The sequence below is a fragment of the Cyanistes caeruleus genome, chromosome 14 (genome assembly GCF_971803275.1).
Source record: "Cyanistes caeruleus chromosome 14, bCyaCae1.hap1.1, whole genome shotgun sequence".
NCBI lineage: Eukaryota > Metazoa > Chordata > Aves > Passeriformes > Paridae > Cyanistes > Cyanistes caeruleus.
Window position 1 is genome coordinate 16144860 of NC_141714.1, and position 23973 is coordinate 16168832.

General features: G+C 44.9%; 1 protein-coding gene and 1 long non-coding RNA gene across 9 annotated transcripts in view; both read right to left on the reverse strand.

The window, feature by feature from the left end:
- Nucleotides 1-6344: 6344 nt before the first annotated feature.
- LOC147650594 (uncharacterized) lies at nucleotides 6345-11057 on the reverse strand. Its single transcript, XR_015276259.1, has 4 exons — nucleotides 10892-11057; nucleotides 10329-10455; nucleotides 9631-9756; nucleotides 6345-9276 (listed from the first exon to the last, which is right to left on the reverse strand). It is a non-coding gene; the product is annotated as an uncharacterized LOC147650594 (long non-coding RNA).
- Nucleotides 11058-14772: 3715 nt separating this feature from the next.
- RPS6KA6 (ribosomal protein S6 kinase A6) overlaps nucleotides 14773-23973 on the reverse strand; it is a 36841-nt gene continuing 27640 nt past the window's right edge. For all 8 annotated transcript variants that reach the window (XM_086851080.1, XM_086851079.1, XM_086851082.1 and 5 more), the window contains exons 17-22: nucleotides 23678-23836; nucleotides 23107-23268; nucleotides 22629-22705; nucleotides 21842-21959; nucleotides 20659-20799; nucleotides 14773-19803 (exon numbers count right to left, since the gene is read on the reverse strand). In XM_086851080.1, coding sequence (XP_086707206.1) covers nucleotides 19678-19803; nucleotides 20659-20799; nucleotides 21842-21959; nucleotides 22629-22705; nucleotides 23107-23268; nucleotides 23678-23836 — 783 coding nt within the window. In that variant the 3' untranslated portion in view covers nucleotides 14773-19677. The remainder of the gene's footprint in view (nucleotides 19804-20658; nucleotides 20800-21841; nucleotides 21960-22628; nucleotides 22706-23106; nucleotides 23269-23677; nucleotides 23837-23973) is intronic.

Here is a 23973-nt window from a genome sequence, read left to right on the forward strand (position 1 = left end):
GTTGGACACTTTCCCAGAACAAGTTTGTTGGTTAAAGGGCTCTATCTGTGATGAAATATGGCTCAGTCCACAGGGTCTTACCTTCAGTGCTCTCACGCTGTTGTCTCGGACGACGTTAAGCAGCATCACACTCGACACGCTCCTCTCTCCTCTCAGAGACACCAAAGAACTTTATTATTGTCAATAAAACTCCTCCTGGGGCTCAGCGTGGTGTGCCTGTTTTGTCCCCAGTTCCCCTGGAGTTTTACAGCCCGTGTTTGAGGCCAGGCTGTGCCAGGGACATGCCCTGGCTGGATGTGACCTGGTGGTGGCCCTGGGGCAGCTCCTGCCCTGCACAGGTGAGGACACCACGGTGGCTCTGGCACCAACAATCCACGGGCACAGAGCTCCAGCCACGGCCTGGGCTCACCCCCAGCAGGTCAGGGAGGGGATTCTGCCCTGCCCAGGTGAAATCCTGGCTAAAGATCCCAATAAAATGGATGTGGAGCTGCTGGGGTGAGAACAACAGAGAGCACGGAGCTGCTCCGAGGGTGGAGCCCCTCTGCTCTGGAGCCAGGCTGGGAGAGCTGGGGGTGCTCACCTGGAGAAGGCTCCAGGGAGACCTGAGAGCCCTTCCAGTGCCTGAAGGAGCTCCAGGGGAACTGGAGAGGGGCTGGGGACAGGGGACAGAGGGACAGGACACAGGGAATGTCTTCCCACAGCAACCACTCCTGGGTGTCTGGGTCAGGCAGGAGGAGCAGAGCGCTGTGTGAGGGGCAGGGCAGGGTGCAGGGTCTGTTTTGGGGTTGTGTTGGGGTGCAGGGGGGGACAGGGTGGAGAAGCTGTTCAGGACCAGTGCTGAGGTGCAGGATCAGAGCTGAGGCGCTCAGCAGTGGCAGGGGCAGGATTGGTGTTGGGTACAGGGAGGTTTTGGGGTGCAGGCTTGGTGCTGGGCACACACCAGTGCTGCGTTCAGGGCAGTCTTGGGGTGCAGGGCAGATTTGGGGTAAAGGCAGGTTTGGGGTGCAGGGCAGGTTTGGGGTGCAGAGCAGTTTTTGGTGGGCTGCAAGGCAGTTTTTTGGCTGCAGGGCAGGTTTTGGGGTCAGGGCAGATTTTGGGGTCCGGGCATATTTTTGGCTGCAGGGCAGATTTTGGGTCAGGGAAGATTTGGGGTGCAGAACAGTTTTTGGGCTGCAGGGCAGGTTTGGGGTCAGGGCAGGTTTGGGGTCAGGGCGGGTTTTGGGTGCAGGGCAGGTTTGGGGTCAGGGCAGTGTTTGGGGTCAGGGCAGTGTTTGGGGTCAGGGCAGGTTTTGGGTGCAAGGCAGGTTTGGGGTCAGGGCAGGTTTTGGGTGCAAGGCAGGTTTGGGGTCAGGGCAGGTTTTGGGGTACAGGGCAGGTTTTGGGTGCAGGGCAGGTTTGGGGTCAGGGCGGGTTTTGGGGTCAGGGCAGGTTTGGGGTGCAGGGCAGATTTGGGGTCAGGGTGGGTTTTGGGGTCAGGGCAGGTTTTGGGGTGCAGGGCAGGTTTGGGGTCAGGGCAGGTTTGGGGCCAGGGCAGGTTTTGGGGGTCAGGGCAGTGTTTGGGGTCAGGGCAGGTTTGGGGTCAGGGCAGGTTTTGGGGTGCAGGGCAGGTTTTGGGGTGCAGGGCAGGTTTGGGGTCAGGGCAGGTTTTTGGGGTACAGGGCAGGTTTTGGGGTCAGGGCAGGTTTGGGGTCAGGGCAGGTTTGGGGTCAGGGCAGGTTTGGGGTCAGGGCAGGTTTTGGGGTGCAGGGCAGGTTTGGGGTCAGGGCAGGTTTGGGGTCAGGGCAGGTTTTTGGGTGCAGGGCAGGTTTGGGGTCAGGGCAGGTTTGGGTGCAGGGCGGGTTTTGGGGGTCAGGGCAGGTTTGGGGTCAGGGCAGGTTTGGGGTCAGGGCGGGTTTTGGGGTCAGGGCAGGTTTTGGGGTCAGGGCAGGTTTGGGTGCAGGGCGGGTTTTGGGGTCAGGGCAGGTTTGGGGTCAGGGCAGGTTTGGGGTCAGGGCAGGTTTGGGGTCAGGGCAGGTTTTGGGGTGCAGGGCAGGTTTGGGGTCAGGGCAGGTTTGGGGTCAGGGCAGGTTTTTGGGTGCAGGGCAGGTTTGGGGTCAGGGCAGGTTTGGGTGCAGGGCGGGTTTTGGGGGTCAGGGCAGGTTTGGGGTCAGGGCAGGTTTGGGGTCAGGGCAGGTTTGGGGTCAGGGCGGGTTTTGGGGTCAGGGCAGGTTTTGGGGTCAGGGCAGGTTTGGGTGCAGGGCGGGTTTTGGGGTCAGGGCAGGTTTGGGGTCAGGGCAGGTTTGGGGTCAGGGCGGGTTTTGGGGTCAGGGCAGTGTTTGGGGTCAGGGCAGGTTTGGGTGCAGGGCGGGTTTTGGGGTCAGGGCAGGTTTGGGGTCAGGGCAGGTTTGGGGTCAGGGCGGGTTTTGGGGTCAGGGCAGTGTTTGGGGTCAGGGCAGGTTTGGGTGCAGGGCGGGTTTTGGGGTCAGGGCAGGTTTGGGGTCAGGGCAGGTTTGGGGTCAGGGCGGGTTTTGGGGTCAGGGCAGGTTTTGGGGGTCAGGGCGGGTTTTGGGGTCAGGGCAGGTTTTTGGGTGCAGGGCAGGTTTGGGGTCAGGGCAGGTTTGGGTGCAGGGCGGGTTTTGGGGGTCAGGGCAGGTTTTGGGGTCAGGGCAGGTTTTTGGGTGCAGGGCAGGTTTTTGGGTGCTGCCCCTGCCGTGTCTGGAGCACCGGCCCGGTCTCGGTGGAGCGGCGCCATCTGCAGGCGCTCCCGAGCACTGCACAGAGCTCCCCCTGCCCTCCGCACCGCTCTCCATCAATAACAGCATCCTTCTCCTTCTCCTTCTCCTTCTCCTTCTCCTTCTCCTTCTCCTTCTCCTTCTCCTTCTCCTTCTCCTTCTCCTTCTCCTTCTCCTTCTCCTTCTCCTTCTCCTTCTCCTTCTCCTTCTCCTTCTCCTTCTCCTTCTCCTTCTCCTTCTCCTTCTCCTTCCCCCTTCCCCTTCCCCTTCCCCGGGATGTTTTCCAGGCTGAGGGAACCTCCAGTCTGTCTGTCCTGCCAGCCCTGATCGCCAATAACCCGACGACAAACCGGCTCTGGAAGTGTTTTCCTGGGATCTGCAGCTCTCCGAGTCAGAGCCATCTCACATCGCACAATGAGCACGGAGCAGCCTCCCACTGTGGCAGGGAAAAGGCATAAATTCAAACATTAAAACATTCTGTTTAGCAAAAATCACATTAAACCCCCAACATCTGGGTACTGTGATATCATAACCCAATATTGTTGTGGGTAACAGCTGATAAACTCCTGTTAGATGTCATTCTAAGGGTGAGTTAAGGGCTGTTAAAACATTAAAAAATTCAACTTGCTGCTTTCCAAAGTCACCCTTCTGGCTGAAGTCACTCTAAAATTACACTGGTACATCCAAAATCATTTGTCTTTGCAAGCAATGACTTTTCTTTTATATTAAAATCTCTTTAAAAGTTTCTAACCCACTTTTCTGCAAGTCCAAAGCATCATTGTTCTTAAATAACAGCCAAAACCTGCCCAAAAGTTCCTGCCTTCACCCTTGGCTCTGGGTGGGGAGTGACCAGTTTTACCCTTTCTCACTTGTGTCAGAACTTTTCTACTCTACATTTTTTAATAAGTGATTTTTTTTGGAGCTCCAGTGCCAGGCTCACCCTGAAGGAATGTCCCAGCTGCCACCACCTTCCTCCTCCACTCTGCAACTCTGAATTGCACCAAAGGTAGTAATAAAATCAGCCTTCCCTCCTGCAGCAGAAAAATTAAATTTGCCATTATTATGCCTCCACACAAATCCTGGTGGAAGGGTGGGTTCCACTTGCGACAGTATTTCATATTGCACTGCTTAATACCGATGTCTTTGGAGGTCATCAAACTCAACAGTTAAAAAAATTAATCTGAGAATTTACAGCAGTTAAATACAGCTAAATAATTAATGATGAGGAAATTGAACTTCCCGTTGAGATTGGATTAGGAGCCAATGTGGGACACCACTGCTGTAGAGCATCTTTCCCCGGAGAACCTCCCAGCAAAAATCAGCTCCTTTATTGCTTTCCATATCACTAATAAAATATGAAAGGAGAGAATACAATAATATTTTCATATCATATTAATGACCTTCAGAATGCAATCAGACTTGCAGCTCTGGCAGAGCAATTTGCTAACATAATATAAAACTGTTAATATGATATGAAGGTCACTGAGACGGTACAAAAATTAGTGTAATGACAGCGACTAACCTGGGCCCTTCAGCAGCAGCAACAATTAACTCCAACTTCATTTCTGCAACCTGTGCCTCACATGGCAGGGGCTGCTGGATCCCAGGCTGCTCCTTCACAGGCTTTGAGTTCACTTTTCTCCTTCTGCAGGGCTGGAAAAACACTTTTAAGAGGCCCTGCCATGCTGACCATGAGCTTCTTAGAAGGAATCACTGCAGCCACGTAAAGCAGATTTCTAAAGGAGGTGGAAATGTCTAAAAGGGCAGTGAGAAAAGCTCAGATTCCAGGGGATTGATGAGAAATGAAAGTACAATAATATTTTTAATGGAACTGAGCATTTAAAAATGAAAATATGTTAAAATTATATTATTTTGCTCCTGACTAAAGCTGATATATTTAGTTTTGGTACTTTAAACATGAGAACGTCCAATAAAAAAGTACTAAACAACTTTAAAATCAAGGATTTTTAAATTATTTAGAAGAAAGCCCTATTCTGAAGCAGGAAAACTTTGCTTTTTGCCATTTAAGGTTCCTGAAGCACTACAGAGCATGGAGGACAGGGAGCATGTTTAAGTCATTCTTGTAGGGTCTTCTAAAGAACTAGATCTACATAGGAGAGAGACTAAACTCTGTTCTTGATACAGTGCAAACCTTTAGGCCTCTTATTCCAATCCATTTGACCTTGCCTTAAAAGCCACCAGTGAAGGAGCAAAAACTCAGATTTCTCTCTGAAATGCCCCCCTGAGTCCCAAAAAGTCCCTCATGGGAACACAGAATGGGGGAAAAGAATATAAAAATTACATGAGGCTTCTCCTGTGTTGGACCCTCCAGAAGTTCTCTGCTCCTTTAGGGAGCTCCCCTAAATTTCAGCATACACAATATCCTACAGCAAGGCACTTACAGCTCAAGAACTTGTTCCATGGAAAATCATCTTGTTTTATTAGATTTGGATACTCTGGATTCATCTGCTGCCCCTATAAAGGGGGTATATAAAGGTCCTATAAAGGACTTTCTCCAAAAATTTTGGGAGGACATAAAAGTTATTTTGGGAGAAAATAAAGTTATTCTTTCGTCAATGAGAGTTTTGTCTGATTACACCAACATCACCATAACAAAGTGACCATGGAAAAGTCCCTGTGAGATCTCTTCTGAAGAGCAGGAGTGGGTCAGACCATGGCTTTGTTTCCATAAAAACAGCTTTTCTGCAGGGCTTCAATATCCTGAATGGCAAATACAGCAAGGAGAAGAGTGTGGGAAGGACTCTCCAGCTGCACAGTGAGCAAGAGGGGAATCTCCTCCTGGAGGTCGTTTTACTGCCTGAGCCAAAGCCCCTTTAGATGTATTTTATACAGAGATTGATTGCTATTTAATTAACCTCCCCTTTATGCCATAGTCAATCTTTAATTAAATGCATCCTTAAGCGTAGAATTTAGAGCATCACCAGAATGAGTTTAAGTGCAGAAAGGGATTTTATGTTTTCCTCATAAACAAAGGGAAGGAGGGAAATTGGAAGGAGGGAAATTGAAGGAGGGAAATATTGGAAGGAGAAGCCTCCTCAGCCAAACACAAAGCTCTTTGCAGGAGCCATCCCTGCAGAAGGAGATCCCAATTTCCCACTGGGTGGGGATTTCAGGAGGGGGAATCCAAAGCAGCAGCAAGGTTTGGAAGGAAGGAGACTCCTCCAGCTGCCCTGAGCTCCTTGGAGCCTCATTTCTTTGTGCTGCCTCTGAAAAACCAACTCCAGGAAAGAAAAAAGTGGGGAAAAAATCCAGAGGTATTGTGGATGATTTTCTAATGTAAACAGAAGTGATTAATTTTAATATCTTAAGGAGGTAAATATTGTTTAAATAAGACCCAGCAGTGAAAAGAAGATCATTATTTTATCGTTTGCAACAAAAGCCTGTGTCTGCTTTCTCTGCAAAATTCTGAGCTTTCTTACACAAAAATGCTGAACATAACAAAGTTTAGAATCAACTTATTCTTCATTGCCTCTTGACTCTCATCCTGCTGTGCCTGCCTGGAGTGGAACCCCCACTCTGGTCACACCACAGCCTGATTTCAAACAAATGGTGATGGCTCTGAATTTTCCTCCCAGTTCTGCATTACACAGAGGTCAAGAATCACCACACAGGTTTTGAGTCATTTTTAGCCAATTTATTAATATCAAAGTGATGATTTAAGAGGAATTCACATTATGGATCATTCACACGAGTAAAAGATGTTCTCACCAAACAAGGCAATTTCAAACCAGGTGTAACCATTTCTGAAGAGAAAAAAAAACCTCTTTATCCTCCACAGAAAAGAACCTCCTCTACAGGGCAGTGTATGCCCTCCGTTTTCATACAGATTTTCTTAAAAAAGACATTTCTCAGGCATCCCACTGGTAACTGTTGAGGGTTTTTTCCCTGGATGCAGCCTCCCATGGAAATCCAGAGAGCCCCAGAGCCCTGCTGGGTTTCCCTGGCAGCAGCTGGGGTTCAGCACGGTGAGAACCAGCCCGAGCAATGCCCCTCTGTTCAACCCCACCAACAAACAGCAAGCTAATGGGCAGAAAACATAAAGACTGACACTGAATTATCTGTTTTCTCACCTTGTTCGTTAGCTGTGCTCCTGTGATGTGGAGAAATGAACTTTGCAGGTCAATCCTGTCATTTTTAACATCGTCAGGAAGGGTTGGAAGGGACCTAAAACATCATCAAGTTCCAACTCCCTGCCATGGGCAGAGTCAACACAGCGTGGGTTTGAGATGCTGTCCTGCTTTAGAAAAGTTTTTAGAAACTAAAACAAAACAACTTTTTGGGTGTTGCTGTTGACAAACCAGGAATTATTGAGTGTTGCAAGTGACAAGCAGGAATCTCATTTACAGGAAACACGAACTCCACATGATGTCAGTGCACAGCTGAGTCCAGGGCAGCACCATTTATTTTTATATGTGTCAAGAACAGGGAAGGAAGGGGAGAGAAGCAGAAAAGGATAATTCCCAGCTCAAGGAGGGAGAATTTGGGTTTGACCAGCATGAGATCACAAACTATCAGAAGCAAACTAAGAGGTACTTACATTTACATTAATCCCAGAATTTCATCTCACCCAGAGCAAGTGATGGTGTGCATCAGCCCAGATTTCATCTCCATTGGTGCAGAAGTGCCTTTGGGGCTGGTGGCCACGTGTTTTGGTTGAGTTGGGACCTGGGCATTTCTCTCTGCACACAAGTATTTCTCCCCAGAGTTCACACTGAGTTCTCCCATGGAGGATTTGTCACCCTGGTTTTCTCCCAGAATTAAAAGCATATTTGTTTTGCTTCCAGAAAACCAATTACACACAAAGCTCACCTCGCCTGAATTAAAAATAAGAAGACTGAATGTTTTCCTTGTAATAGCCCAAAAGCTCAGACAGCCCAGCCGACTTCCATGTTGTATTTGAAAGGAAAAAGGAACCCATGTGTCCTGGCAGATCTGTGCTAAAATTGCACCTCATTGTGGCTCCAGATTTTTCCAAGGAAAGAATCTCGAGTGCAACCATTTCTTTTCAAAGCTGACAAACATTTCTATGGCTCCAGACTTGCAGTGGTGGAAGGTCACAGGCTCCCTTCAGTCCCTTTGGGTCTCTTTTCCATAGACGAAAGGTCTCACTGAGCAACCCAGCTTGGAGACAATGATCCATGAAGAGACTCATGGCTTTCCGAGAAAATAAAGTCTGTCTAAATCATTTCAGCAGGATAACGCCTTCTTCCTTCGTGGAAAAAAGTGTCTTTCACTGCCTGTCTTATCTTTGTTATGAAAAAAAAACGCCTTTCATTCAACTTGCAGCACAATGATCTCGTCCTACCAGTGCTAGACATTCCCTCTGCCCGAGCCCATGTCTCCTAGCATTGGGTCTCCAGCATGAATAATTGCTCTGCACGGGCTGGCAGTGGGCAGGGAGCAGGTTTTCCTGACATTCCTACCCCAGGCAGCTTTCCTTCATCCCTCTGGCTCCGTTCTCTCCGCTGGCCTGGCTGGGAAGGTGCGGAAGAAGCGAGCAGAGATCGACGTGGTGCCACACGATCCTAAAACAAGCACCTCTGCCAACACCCCTCATTGATCCATAGTGAAGAGACTCCAAAATTCCCCCAGCTGCCCAAAATCTGGGCCCAGTCCTGCCCTTCCAACCTGTGGCTGCTTCCATAGCTGGCAAAAACGGAGCGTGCCTGGACCATCGTGGGCTGTCGCTCTCTCTGGGGCTGCATCCAGCTCCTCCTCCACCCTAAAATGAACTCATGGATTTGGCTTTGTGTCCCTTCTCCAGGATTAGCCAGAAAGAGAACCCGTTTTTGGCAGAGTTCATTAAAGGGGGGGATGAAAATGCTGGTTAATGGCAGTAAATAATGAAACCAACTCTTAGGTCAGCTGTGATGTGCTTACAGAATTCCTGACATCCCTACAAAACTGCCCAAATGGAAATGTGAACCTTCCTAAAGGATAAGGGATTGTACTAACAAAGAGTGAGCAGGATCCTTGATATTCTGACATTTGAAATATCCAAAGTGAGGAGAATTTCTCTATTTAAGTGTCAGCCCCAGTTCAGCCAGAAACTCAGAACCTGACACAGTGAACACAACTCAGCCTTTAGGATCAATCACCTCCCTGGCCTTACAGCACATCATATACAAGCCTCACACCATCCAGACACTTCAAAAAGAACTTTTTTCCCAATAAAAAAGCAACCTGAGTGCCATCCTGGCCACCTTCAGCCCAAAACTTTCTCCCTGACTAAAACAGACCTCCCAGGTGAGCCCCTGCCTCTGCTCCATTCTCCATTTTTGTGTTATATTCAGTAATTTGCTTTGTTTTCCTGATATTTAGGATTAAGTTATTACATTTCCAGCTATTTCCCCATAGACATTTTCTTAAATAGCTCACATTGCAATAGTAATAATCCTTTGGATGGTCCAGCTGATTGTTCACCTGATTTCTTTTCACCAGGGTAGGGCTGTAAATTAGATCTCTCTTCTCCAAAGTTTCCTTGGATGAATGGTTTCATTAATAAGAAAAGAAACAGAAATCTATTCCAGCGTTCAAAGGGCTCCTAAGAAAAATAATTTCAAAGTAAAGAGAATTTAGGAAATTTCAAAGCCCAGAGAAAAAACCAAAAATTAGGACTTAATCAGTTTTCTATAAATCCTAGCTTAAAAATAAGGGAGAAAAAATACATCAGGGTAAAGAAACTTGCCACGAAATGCAAAAATTTCACAGGTAGAGATTTTATAGTGTTTCTTTCCCAATGATGCTTTTCAGAATAACTTTATCCTCTAAGCCTTTAAGAATTTTTTGTTGTTGTTTTGTTTGAAATCTCTTTTTCTAGTCTCCTCCAATCACTGAATTCCATCTGGCCTTTTATCCCCACATCCCAAATAACATTTCCCTCCCGGTGATCTCCCACCTTTCTCAAGCAGCAGGGACACCCAGGTCACATCTCACACCTTCTTGGTTCTCCAAGGTTCTGTGTCCTCTGCTGAGGAGGTGTAAAGCCAGCCCTGCTCAGAGGTTACTCCCTGTTGAAGAAATGCTGGGACGCTCAGCCCCAAAAAAAAGGGAAATTTAGAAGGAATTTCTCTTTTATTGACCCCACTGCTGAGCAGGAGTTTCCTACTACAGGAGCTGCTGTGTGAAAACACTTTTGCTGAACAGCCTGCAAAGTGTCACTGGCAGCAAATCATCCCCTTCTTAGCCCTGGATAATTTGTAAGGACGTTTGGAGGCTTGTGCTGGGGCATAAATCATTGGCTGCACACAATTGATTCATGGGGAATTTCATTGAGTTCACTCTCAACTCCAAACAATTACCACTGGGCTGATTTCAGGAAATGTCTCTTCCCTTGGGATGAAAGCATCTAAATCAAGCTCAGTTTCAAGCCACAAAAAATTAATGGCAGGTATTGCCATCCCACTGTGCAGGGAACTGTGCACATAAATCCCACCTCATGGAATTTTACGCATCACACAAGCCCCAAATTCAAAATTTATATTAAAAGCTCATCTAAAGTATGAAAACCTCATTCTCACAATTCCATTTGCACTTAAAGAAACTCCATTATATTAAAATAACCAGAAAGCCATGGATTTATATAAAAACATGTACCTTTGATATTGTATTATCCCAGGAAATGCTTGGATATATCAATTTTTAACAGGGCAAAGTGCTGCTCATCCGAGGGTTGGGGTTCAGAGCAAGGTGTCCTCAGAGTAAACTTTTGTCACCCCCTTGTCTAAAGGACACAAAAAATGGATTGGAGACTCCTGGAAGGATTGGAGATTCATGGAAGAACACATGGCCACAGCAAAGGGAAAACTATTTGTGCTTTAGTAAATTATTCCAGACTTCAACTGATCCACTTTGTATTTTCCTTCTCTTTGCTTTCCAACAATTTAGGCTTCTTTTTTTTAATTAAATTAAAAAGGCCTTTGCACTTTTCAGATAATTAATCACTTTTGGCATTTATTAGCTATTCATTTCTGTTTAAAACATGCTTTATAATTCATTAAAGTACCTCAAAAATTAAATTCTTAACAGCCGTAGGCCCAAATTATATTTAAGTAAGAAAATTAAGCACAGTAATAAATAGTGAAGAATTTTGAAATATTAATTTGGCCTGTAGCATTTCAAATGTTTATTTGCAATAATTAATTTGAAACCAAGTTTACATTGCCTTTGCCAGGAGTTTGCTGGGAACTTTGAGTTACGTTACTAATTTCCTCAAATCTGCCCTTATTCCCTCCCTGACAAGCACTGCCAGAACACTTAAATTAATTCTTTCAGCTGTTTTGGAGCTGGATCATTTTCCACGGGGCACAGGGAATGAGCAAGCCCACTCTTCCTGGGCTGGTGGGGGGGGAATTAGCAGCTGGAGCTGTTAATTAATTTGAGGTTCATTTTCTGCTCCCTCCCCCCTGCAGCACGAGCCTGAGCAGCACAAGGAAATCCCTTTTTTGGGTTGGAAAGGACCTTTAAAAACCATTTAGTCCAACCCTCCTGCCATGAGCAGGAACACCTTCAGCTTGATCATAATGTGATTTTCTAACCTGTCAAAGCATGATCTTACTAATTTTTATTCCTAAATTGTTGTCTTAGTATCAGAATTTAATGAGATTTTTTTTCTAGCATACAGTTTACCCCAGATGCTGAACCCTGGAGTATCAGAGCATTTTAAATTGCATTACATTTCCTAATGAAAACAGTAAATATGCACAAAGTTCTGTTTCCAAGCATACAGATGGTTAAATCACCTTTCCTAGGGTTTAATAGCTTTAACAAATCACTGAAAACATACACCTGGTCTCTGCTTGGACCCAAAATGATTCTATTTACCTCAAAAATCTGCGATTTGGGGTTTTTGCTCTTCCAGATTCACCTTGTGCTGCTGTTTCCAAATCCCAAGTTTTTGTGTTTGGCTGCACCAATTCCAGCTGCTCAGGAGGAGCTGCAAGAGGGAAGTTCCACATCCAAGCACTGCCCAGACATTTCCATGTGGGAATCTGTGTTCCCCTGGATGGAGCCGCTCTCCTGGGAACGCTCCCAGCCCAAACCCTGCCAGAGCTCCAGCAGAGTTTGGACACCGCTGCCAGGCCCAGGGTGGGGTTGCTGGGGGATCTGGGCAGGGATAGGAGTTGGACTCGGAGATCCACATGGATCCTCCCAGTTCAGCACAATCCATGATTTCATTATTCCTGCTGCTCCTCCTTTCCCAGCACTGGGAAATCCTTGCCAGGGTGCGACCTCTGGGTTCAGGGGATGCTCCGAGGTTGGCGCTGCCTCTCTGCCCCTCAGCCAAGAGCAGCAAGATCTGCTTCTGGAGCGGCAGATCCCAAACTGTTCTACTCAATCCTTCGGGATATGGACACCATCCCACAATCCCACAGGCAGGAAAACAAGGGAACCAGGAGAACAAGACATTCTCAAGCAGGAGAAATAAATAAAAGAACAAAACACGAACTAATTCCAATGGCACAACTCGGCTCCAGTTCCCGGCCGCGCATCCCTCAGCCGTGCTGACCTCGGAGCTTCCAGGAGGGACCAATCCCGCCGGGAATGTTCGGGGGCCGCTTGCGGGGCGCTGCCTCCATCTCCTGGGAGCGGCGGGGAGCGCAGCGGCTGCACCGGGATACACCGGGATACACCCGGGATACACCGGGATACACCCGGGATACACCCGGGATACACCCGGATACACCCGGGATACACCCGGATACACCCGGGATACACCGGGAATGGGGGCCCGGGATACCCGGGATACACCCGGGATACAACGGGGTACACCCGGGATACACCCGGGATACACCCGGATACACCCGGGATACACCCGGGATACACCCGGGAATGGGGGCCCGGGATACACCGGGATACACCGGGATACACCCGGGAATGGGGGCCCGGGATACACCGGGATACACCGGGATACACCGGGATACACCCGGGACACACCGGGAATGCCGGCACGACACCTGCACATCCCCGGGACAGCAGGAGCAGTGGCCGCATCCCGAGCGGATTTGGGGTCACCGGTACCCGCTCCCCCAGAGAGCAGCAATAAAGAATTGCATCCCCCTTTCCCTACACTGCTCCTCATCCCTGCTCCTCGCTGCTTTCTCAGCCCTGGAATGACGGAATCCAGCCCCAAACGAGCAATGGTGACACAACTGTGCCTGTTTCTAACGAGATCAGCTTCCAGTTCAGCTGCCAAGACCTCCAGACAAGGCTTTGAGCAGAGCCAGGTGCCAGCTGAGGCATCCAGGGCCTGGAGCAGCACTCCACAACTGCAGCTACCACAGGAAAAGATTTGTGATTCAATAAAAATGGGAAGGGATCTCAAAGCCCCTTAAATGAAGAGATATCCCCCACCCCTCTGTAATTCCAACCTTCCCCAAAGAGACCAGGACACAAACCTGGATGCTGAGCTCCACAAGAGCCCCAAATGCACCTGCTCAGGAATAAAGGGATTTGCACAATCAGCCAGCATTAGGGTATTACACTCCTTGTTTAAACACTGCTTGGTACAGGATTGCTCTGGGGAAGAACACTGCATGCCAAAAATCAAACAGCAGTTCCAAACCCAGCTCTGGAGAGTTAAAGATTTGCTCCAAGGCTGGAAATGCAAATGACCCAAAGGGAAGGGAGCTGCAAGGAACCCCTGCCCAAACAGTGCCTTAAGGGGCTGCAGAACTGGCCCCACCTCTGCCAAAAGCTTTCTGTGTCTTTCAAGAGGCCCACAAGAAGCCCCAGACTCTGAGAGAAGTTCCCCAGAGGTTTTTTGGGGGAAATTGTTTAAGAAAAGTTAAAATAAATGCAGTTAAATCCGTATTTTGGCAGAACTGCCAGGAGACACCTGCTCCCTCTTCCTGCTATGACTGGGACAAAGAAAGGTGGGAATGTCTTTACCTTACCCCATAAAAACACAAAAGAGATGTGGGAAAGTGCCACTTACAGCCATAAAGCTTCAGAGATGAATCATGGGGAAAACAGCTCCTGAGAACCAAAATTTGCAGGAAAACAAAGAGCAGGACACAATTAAGGCACATTCTGGAGTCTTTTAACACTTGGCTCGTTCCTGTCCCTGATTTCTCCAAACATTCAGTAAGGTTGGCTTTTAATCCATGACTGGTCTCCTCCCACCCAGCAACACCTTCACCAATCCTGCAGCTCTCAATACCTGGAACTCGGGGCTTTTGAAGTTATTTTGATGTTTTTGTCCAATTTAATTAGTTTTTCCTGCCTACCTTCAATGAAATCAAACAGACCATCACAATCTGGGAAAGTTGTACCTGCTCCAGTCCTCCACTTATGCCACCAGTGCTGCTGAAAGCAGTGACTTGTGTGAGCAAACAGCACCTGGGGATGGACCTGAGGCAAAGGTGGGAAAACTTTTCATTCAGAAAAATAAAGTATCTCTAAACCATTGTAAATACCAACAGCACCAGCAGTTATCAAATACCTCAGGAGGATTTTAAACCCAGTTTTTCATGTCATCCCTGCCACTTGTAATGCAGGTGTCTATTTTTAAAGGATCAGGTATTTGCAGGAAAATTACTTCTTCTTAATATATGGAGTCAAATTTAAGAGGTACCTAAAAACCACAAGAGGTAGATGATCCCACTCATGAAGTAAACACATCAATCTTACCACTGAATGCCTGTTTTGCTGCATGAAACACTTGACTGAATATAAACTTATATGTTGTTCTTGATGTATGTGAGATTTTTGGCAAGGTTTATGAAATAATTCATATACATTTAATTTAGGAATGTTTGCCCATTTTTTTTTATATCCATTTAAAAAACAGAAGCAAGTGAACTTCCAAAGCAGAAGTGATGGATTTCTGTCAATTACCAAATGTTATGAATTTGCAACCCTTTTATTCTAGTACTCAAGGAACTGCCAGCTAATTAAAACTGTACCTTTATGATTATTCAGGGAGTTTGACAAAAATAAATACAATTTTGAAGTTGTCTTTGGTGTGTTGTAATTGAAGGCAGCAGTGCCAAGAGAAACACCACTGCACTGCCAGACCCAGCCTTGCAAGAAGAGAACGTAGTACAATGCAAACTTTAATGTCAATATATACAGAGCTTTAAAGAAAACATTTCTTTTAAAATTAAATGAAATAAATACAGTATGATACAAAATCCACAATATGCTTAAGAGAAAGAAATGACAGTTACAATATCTGATAACGGGGACCTTGTGTAGAGTTTCATCTTTGAAGTACCTCAGAGAGCATGGAATTCATTGCACACTGTTCTCAATTAATGCCCTTTATGGAGATTTTGCCACGTGCCAGGAGAGTTTCATCTTGAACCAGAGCATCAGTGCAAGATGCCAAAGTGCTTGGGACATTATGATAATGCAATCAATTAATTAATTAATTAGCAAACACTGCTCAAAAGCCTAATGCAAAACACCCAAACCTGAACACTTGGTCCTGCAAAGCAGATCCACCTCCAATGTCCTCAGTCCTCGTGTGAAAAACCCCACAGGAGGATTCAGGGTTATTCAAACTCACTGTTGGTAATAAGGTATCAACCAAAAATTAATAATTAAGAGATATAATCAATTAAGTATCTTTTAAAGCTTTCAGAAAAAGTTTGCTTTCATTACACAGGGAAAATCTCAAGAAAACCAGTTGCTGATGATTTTGTGGGGGACTTTCTAATTATGCAAATTCTTACAATACTCAATCAGCTTCAGCCATACATTAAGGATGGGGGTTTTCAAATTTGTATCCATTCTTCTACTCCCAAGGAACAGCAGAACTTGGAGGAGTAAATATTTAAAAAATAACTGAGATGCTGAGACAGAAGATGCTGATGCAGAAGGCTGGTGTGGTATGAATGAAGTGCAGGGGTGCTACTAACAACTATCAGTGCACACCTAAAAGAGCTTTGGAACAAACTTTTAAGGACAATTTTATGTTTTTAACCCTACAGAGCTCCTACAGGATTACATAAGGACTCTATTATGATCACAGCTTCAGAAGCTTTCTGGAAACTTTGAGAAAGAAAAACCTGCTCCTTTCTCCCCTCCCACCAATATTTGCAAACTTTTAGTTCTGGATAGGACTGAAAAGCTTAAGTGCTACAGAAATACATAAAGCCCTGTGTCTGCATTGATGTTTTAGCCTAATTTCACTGATACAAACCAGGAGAATTATTTATTATAATAAACCTTGTGTAATTAATTTAACACAGCTCTACAGACCAGTCTCTAAGGACATTGCAAGGAACTCCCACCTGCTGACAGTTGCTAGAGGTTATTTTAACTATTGGACAGCTGAAAATCAGCTTTGGAAAAGAAATTAAACCATGGAAGACAGAATTTAAGCTTGATTTGGGTTGAGGTTTTGGATGCCTTCTCTGGCTGCAAGAACATGCAAACAGAGGCCTCAAGAGAACAGCAGGCTCAGCCCCCTGCACCTCCTGGCGTGGGCAAGGGGAATTCACTGATTTGGAGCACAGTGGGAAAAAAGAACAGCACACAAGGCACTGATCAGTGCCTTGACTGGACCCAACCAGGAAAGGTCTCAGGAAGGGCCCTATGACCCCAACATGGGCTCACCATGGTGCCACTAAAGTTTTTGGATATAGAACAGGAATACAACAGTTTCTCACTTTATATCCAAAGGATAAATGAAGGTACAAATTGAGATATCCTGGGTGAAAGAATAGCAAAAGAAGTCCTGAGCCCACTCCAGCTCCAGTGGGAATCTGCTTTGTGTGCACCAGAGCTGGAACTTACTGATAATGATCCTTACCAAACACCAGAGCAGGAGTTTTTTTGGCAGGAAGCCACAGCCAAAATATTCTATCATTTAAGATTTAGTTTTGTGGAAATTCCTTTAGTGTGAATGCCTGTGTAACTGGGAGCCTTTGTGAAAATCTTGACTTTTATTTCTAATAAAAGTCAAGATTACAGTTCCTTACAGTAAGGCAGTAAGAACATCACCAGTTTGTAAACTTGAACTCTGCCCACACGATACGAAATAAATTCCACTAACCTTTCCCTGCAGCCAGAGCACTTTCCCATTACCTGCTCTTCCATCTCAAACCTTTAACTGACAGCTCATGAGCAGACCATGCTACTTTTAGATATCAAAACCAAAGCTGGGAAACAAAGGGATGAGAAACAGGCAAGGAATTCCCAAAGGAGCCTCACAAAGATGATCATTACATACAGTAAAAGTAAACTTCAAGTGAACTCTTTCGTGTTCCTGCATATCCCAAATATTTCCAAACTGATATGCTGAAATAGTCAGAGCAAGGGAGCTTTTCCCCCAAAATAAGGATTATAATTGGCATACCAGGGTACACTGGCCTGTCAGATATAACACATCCATATATTTTCCCCACGAAAAGACAACTTTGTAATGTTGCAGTCACTGAAACGTTGTTTTTACCCCTGGAGTACCACTTGCACTAAAGGCCAGCAGTGATATAAAACAGGGATAACTACTTTGCAGGAGATATTTTAAATACTCTGCAATGGATCAGAACATCCACCTTGTTTGTGTTCTTTTCCTCTCACCACCTTTGTGCTGCACATCAAGAACAACTTGAGTCCCTTCACCTGCTTACAACTGCTCTTGTGCAAAATGCTTTTAAGGTGCTTATACCGTGGTGCTTCTAAGCAAGCTAAAAGAAAATACCAACAGAAACAGTGTTAAATGACTCATGGGTAAAGCCATTAAAGACCAGATGCTGCCTTTACAGGAAAGCTGAAGACAATTCAAGTTTGACACTTTCATTGTATTCCAGGCCTTGCATTACCTCTTATTCCCCAACACAACTTTTAAGACTACATTTCAACCCACACTACACCTTGACCTGGGCTCAGGAGGTTTAATTTCCACCACTGGTTTTTTGGGTTGGTTTTTTTTTTGAGTGAATTAAAAATCTTCTGGCAGTCATCTTTAAATTTACATCAAAATGACCCTGACAGAGTGTAGACAAGAGGTTCCCAGGCATTCTTGCTGGAAAAGGTCTTCATTAAGGAAAAGAAGGATGGAGCAGCTGCAAAAGGGGGCAGATTTTGTACTAAACAAGGAGCTTTCCAGTAAGCAGTTGTGTTCTTTGATAAGCTTTCAAGCATTTCAAACAGGCACCTCAAAACTAGGCACAAATGGCCCCTAAAGCTTCCAACATCTATCAAACACTCAAGAAATTCCATCTGGGGGATGTTCTGCATGATACAAAGGGCACACTTATGTTTGCTTATATTATTAAGTCTCAAATCTACATATACTCATACCTAACTATTTGGCCAGATAATGTCCATCTTTCCCCACCACAACAGAAGAAAGCAGCTTATCTAAAGTATTTCCAACACCACCAAGTCCTTCACAAGTATAAGCAAAAACCAGCCAACACCTCTTGTGAGATCTGAGTTATCACCACCACTCCTGGTGCTTGGGCCAGAATTCTCCTCAAAGGTTTTTTTCTGCTGAATCAAAACATTGATTTCTGTCAGCCCTGGGGTCTTGCACTTGATAATTCAATGATGACAAATGAGTCTGATGTTTGAGTTTTGGTCACTTCACAGTCTAATGTCACTAATATATTTAATATTTAAAATCATCCTGCTATGTCACTACAGTTGCTCAGTGTCTACAACTTTTGAAAACACTTCTAAGCATATCTCTGAATCAACTACCAGCAGTAAGCATTGGTTTTGAGTCAGGAAACCCCAAGGTAATTCTGGCCCTGAAATTAATTTCCTCTCCATCAGAGCATTAAGGAACAGCTGAAGTCCTAACACCAGACAGAGAGGGTGAGTGAGTGCTGGCCACAGGATGCTGAAAGGAATTTGTCCCTAACTGTGAAATTTCTTGGTCAGAATTCCCTTACCTGGGCACACAGCAAGGCTTATTTATTTTCCCAAGCTACCCCTACAGTTAGGCAAAGAGAATTTTGCATTTCTGCTCTGTAATATTTGTACATGCGGCGAGAAAGTCAGAGAGAAGCAACCTTCTATTAAAAAAAAAAGTCAAATAAATAAAAAATAAACCCCAAGTGCCAAGTTGATTTAAATAAAGTGTCAGTTTGTCTCATATGCCAAACAAACCTAATATTGGGTGTATTTAGTGGAAAGACTGCTGAGGAAAATAACACAGTAGTTGTACTAATGGATGGGAAATGTAAATAACAAAGGATTGAGCTGCATGATGTTGTTTTCAAGTGGCACCAATGTTTCTGAGCCTGAATTTTGACAGTTTATGCACATATTGACTTTCTCCAGCTCAGTGCAGGACACAATTTGTGCTAAGAACCAGAAATGTTCATTTTCCTGTTAGAGGCCATAACCAGCATTTCTTTTGGGTCACAAGGGATCAAATTGAAGTGCAGGATCTTGCATATCCCTTTGGTTTGTGTTTCCACAGAACCTCCTCAGTAACTGGCACCATGCAAACACAGACCTGCCAAATCAACGGTGATGAATCAACTCTGGCACATCACATTGCTCAACTCTGCATAATAGTCATGGGCAAGGGAAAGGAATTGAGTTGAATCAATGAAGTGCCCAATTACAAAATGAAGAATTTGCCCTTCACAGCAGGGTCTAAAGGTGTGAAGCAACAAAACTCACACTGACACTTTATGTACAACTTGGTCATGGGCAACGGTCCCCTAAACCATTTTTTTTTAACTGAACCCAGCAAAACTATACAGAATGTGAAAGAATATTTCCAACAGATCTCAAAGGACAGTGTAGAGAAATTCATTATGGTGTACCTGATGTTTAAATTAACTTAACAGATACGGCCTGTAAAACAAACACAGTATGAACCTGTGGATTTTTTTTTTTCTTTTTAAAAAAAGGACTTTTACAGAATTCAAGTAGTGTAGCAGGAAACCATAGATGCCTTTTGATCACAGGTCAGGCAAAATAGAGCCACTTGTTGGGTTTCCCCCTTGCTTGTGTCTGCTCAGGTGTCCCAGTGGATCTATAAGTCTGTGGATGTGAGCTTTTTCATGCTCCGTCGCTGAGCTAAACTGGAGGCTGCCACAGGCTCCAGCACTGGCTGAAATGTCTTGTGATTCAGTGCAGAATATGTAGCAGCCATGGCTCCCTGGAGAAAAAGGAAATAGGCAATATTAATTCATATATATATAGAAGTTTTATTCAGAAAATAAAGCAATTAAGCATTAAATACTCAATTAACTCCATTAAAACCACACAAGACTTATGCCAGGTCATGTGAATTCTCTAAAGTTTGTTAGGAAAAAAAAACACCTCTTTTTGATTCCTTCCAATGTCTAAGTGTGGGTGTCTGACACTTCTTTCTCTTTCTTTGGTACCCCTTAGATGTAGGAGTCACCTGTTAATGTAGGTCAGAATTTGTACCTTTCAAGCCAGATTAGCACCAATTTCTCAAATACAGCCACCTCAGTGGCTCCTCAGGTCCTGACCTTGGAGATAACTCAAGAACTACCTTACAGGAAATACAGACAAAAATCTCTTCCTCCACACAGAGGTTAAAAACAACTATTTACTAATTTAATTTGTAGAGGGACTTTATCCAAGGGTATAACCCAGGACAAGGGGAATGGCTTCCCACTGCCAGGTGGGATACTGGGAAGGAATTCCATCCTGTGAGGGTGGGCAGGCCCTGTCACAGGGTGCCCAGAGCAGCTGTGGCTGCCCCTGGATCCCTGGAGGTGCCCAAGGCCAGGCTGGATGGGGCTTGGAGCAGCCTGGGACAGTGGGAGGTGTCCCTGCCATGGCAGGGGGTGGATGGTGGACGGCCCAGCCTCAAGGTCCCTCCCAACCCAAACCATTTCATGAATTTGTCCCACCATGTAACTTAAATGTGTTGGTACTACAGAAAACAAATAGAAAAAAAATGGGATTTCTGTCTGTAGCTCTAAACCAACTGAACTCCTTGCACAACCCCCAGCTGAAGCAGCATCCCAGGTGGGTTTACCTTTACTAGATGTGGGGCATCTTGCCTGTTGAGCTGATAATGAGGCAGCTGGTCCCTACAGGCAATCCAGGAATGCTTCAGCACCTGCTCAGCCGTGTACCGCTGGTGGGGATCCACATGCAGCATGTGTGACAACAAGTCCTGCAGGGAAGGGAAACACAAAGATTGCTCAGTCCAAATCATCTTAGGTGGCCTTTAAAGCAGCAGGGATGGCAGCAATGAGAGAAGCACCCGATGTGGAGGGATTAACACAATGCCACCACACAGAGATCAGCAGACAAACGGGATCATTCTGTGCCCTGACACTGCAGAAGGCTGAGAACAATGTGTGGTTCTATTGGAGCAGTTCAACAGAGCCAGCCTTGATTGCAAAGCAACTCACTGTTGTGCTTTTCATGTTTATTATGAATATAATCTTTAAAAGACTAGAAATCCTATTAAAATGTAGCAGGCAGATTTTATGGAGGAAAGCTATTATTTGCAAATCTCTCTCCTTGTTCATTCTGCACTTTGGGCTCTGCTGACTCCTTACTACAACTGAATTCAGAGACAGTGAGACACCAGCAAGGAATTTTTCCTTCAAGAAGCCACATAAAGCATAAAGCCAACAGCAATGGACACTTGTTTTTGCCTGTTAGAAGCATTAGCAATAAGCTACTGATTAATTACAATGTTGGTCCAAAGGAGAGGTGGGTGGGAAGGGCACAGAACAGAGACAGCAACAGTTTGAAATAAAACCAAAATATGAGCAAGCTGACAGAATGTTCCCTTTGTTTTAGGTACAAAATGTGAAGCATTCTTAAATCCACAGAAGTGAATTTCTCATGCTAAGACAGGAGCAGCCAACAAGCATTCTGAATCACTCCTACAGAAATGAACAAATAATGCAGTTCCAAAGGATCGGGAAAAAATATTTAAACATTAATATTTAATATTAATGCTGATCTTTTTAAAAGGTAACCCTGGTGATTAAGATACCCACAGAGTGGGTCAACCCCATCCCAGGGAACTCATATTGATTACAGATGGAGTCTTTAAATAAAATGTTGGAGCAGATACCCTTCCCTGCAATAAAGTCTGCAGATTAAAATAACAAACTACACTTCTGGAGCAGTCTAGCTGACAAAGCTCAGTAGATTTCATTGGAATTCTACAAAAATATAAAACAAAAACACATTTACACCTTTGCTGCATCTGAAACAGTGTCCCAGTTGCCTCCACTTAGAGAGAATTTTCCACTGCCTATCCGTACTAGGATCTCCTCAGGAGTATCATTGGGACCATTGGCAAATGGAGTATAGCTGGTGAAAGAAAAAAAAACAACAAAAACACCTTGTTTGGCAAAATCTCGTGAATCAGAGTGAATATCCCACTGGCAACAGAAACATATCACAGAATATATACATATACTATTAAATATTTCTAATATTAAATGGGAAGTACAGATTTATCAAGAGAATAATTTCTGACAGGATTTAGCCATAAGACTAAAAACCTGCTCTTTTTCTGTTAGAGCAGAATTCAGCAAGCATCTCTCATTTGGCCACTAGATGCTTCCTAGAGCTTCATGAGGTTTGGATGTTTAGGAAACTCCAAAGATCACAACCCAGAGTATTCTACACAGGAATGCAGCAGGGGCAGGAGACACAGCGGGAGTAAAGGGATGGGGTGGGAGCACAAGAGGCTGGAGGGTAAAACAAAAACCCACCACGTATTTTCACAGCCTCAATTCCCTCCTGAAAACTCGGGGCAGTCTTTGGCACCCCCAAGTCCTGCACTATGGGAAGAGAAACCTTGAAATATTTGTGAGATAAATCTGGGGTTTTTTTTGGCTTTGACTCAGAGCTGCTTGTCCCACCTGAGTGTCTGTGTCATTCCATGAGCCAATGCCTCACCATTTCTATGGAAGCAAGGATTCAGGCAACATTCTGGGATTTAAGGTAAACAAAACAGCTCAGAAATATTCTCACCCTGCCAACATTGTGTAAAGGAGAACTCCCAAGCTCCATATGTCACATGCAGCATCATATCCCTGTCTCATGAGAACCTATGAAACAAAGAGTGTTAAAGACTTGCCATATATTAAAAAAACCACCCCAAACCAACACCACAGCCTAAGGAAGGGTAAGGACCATCCCTGCATCATGTCAGAGATTTGACTATTGATATTCTAATATACAGGTTGCAGTAAATACCAACAGTATTTCTTCTTCCTAGGTCATCCCTTTAAGATTTTCACCAGGCTCACATCTTATTTTTGAGGGTGGACTTAGCTGTTTTTAAAGCAGTTTTATAATAAACACATGCACTAGTGTTTAAAAAGCTCATATGATTATATTTAAAGAAAAGTAGCAGAATGGTTCAAGTTTTTTCCAAGCATTGCTGAAAAGTTTTAGCATTTGATGCACCAAAAACAGCATAAAGAAAACACAGAGCAGATTGAAATACCTCTGGTGCCACAAAGTTCGCAGTGTAGCAGGGAGTTAGGAGTAGTCCATTTTCTCCTCGAAGTTGTTTTGCAAATCCAAAATCACAAATCCTGATGGAATCAGCATTGTTTGAATCATCAGTGTATAAAATATTACTGGGTTTAAGGTCTCTGTGCACCACCTTTAAACAAAGACATTTGAAAAGCCATATTTAGGAGTAGGTACATTTGTTTGTAATTTATCATTTATGAAAGCTGTTCTTTAGATTAATCTAAGAGTTTTAAACAATTATATAACTTTAAAGTACCAAAAAATTCTAGTTCAAGTAATGCAATGAAAACCTCCTAGTTCATAATGCAACTGGAACCAACATCACCATGTGGCAACAAGGAGAACAGGACAAAAATCTGCTGCTTCATAAAGCGCAGAGTCCAAAGGCTTTGCCAGGATAACAGGATAAGTTGTTTCTACTATTCACCTTTGTGATAAAATACAAAACCTTGTAGCATGAGACCAAGTCAAGCAAACAGGGTAAGGGAGTGGTAATTCCAGAGCTGTGGCAGGGGTGTGGGGTGGGAGGGCTCACTCACCCCCTGGCAGTGCAGGTAGTCCACGGTCTTGGCGATGGTGAAGAGCACAGCGCTGGCCTCCCGCTCCGAGAAGAATTTCTGCCGCAGGATCCGGTCCAGCAGCTCCCCCCCCTTCATCAGCTCCGTGACCAGGTAGATGAATCTGCCATCATCATACACCTGGGGAGAGGTTTAGCAGGGCACTCAGAATACACTCAGAGCTATTAAAAGGCAACATCTGGAGTTACACATCCCCATAAATCCCCTCCCTCCCACCAGAGCGGGCAGCACAAACAGCAGGGGCTGCCAAAGCAGGG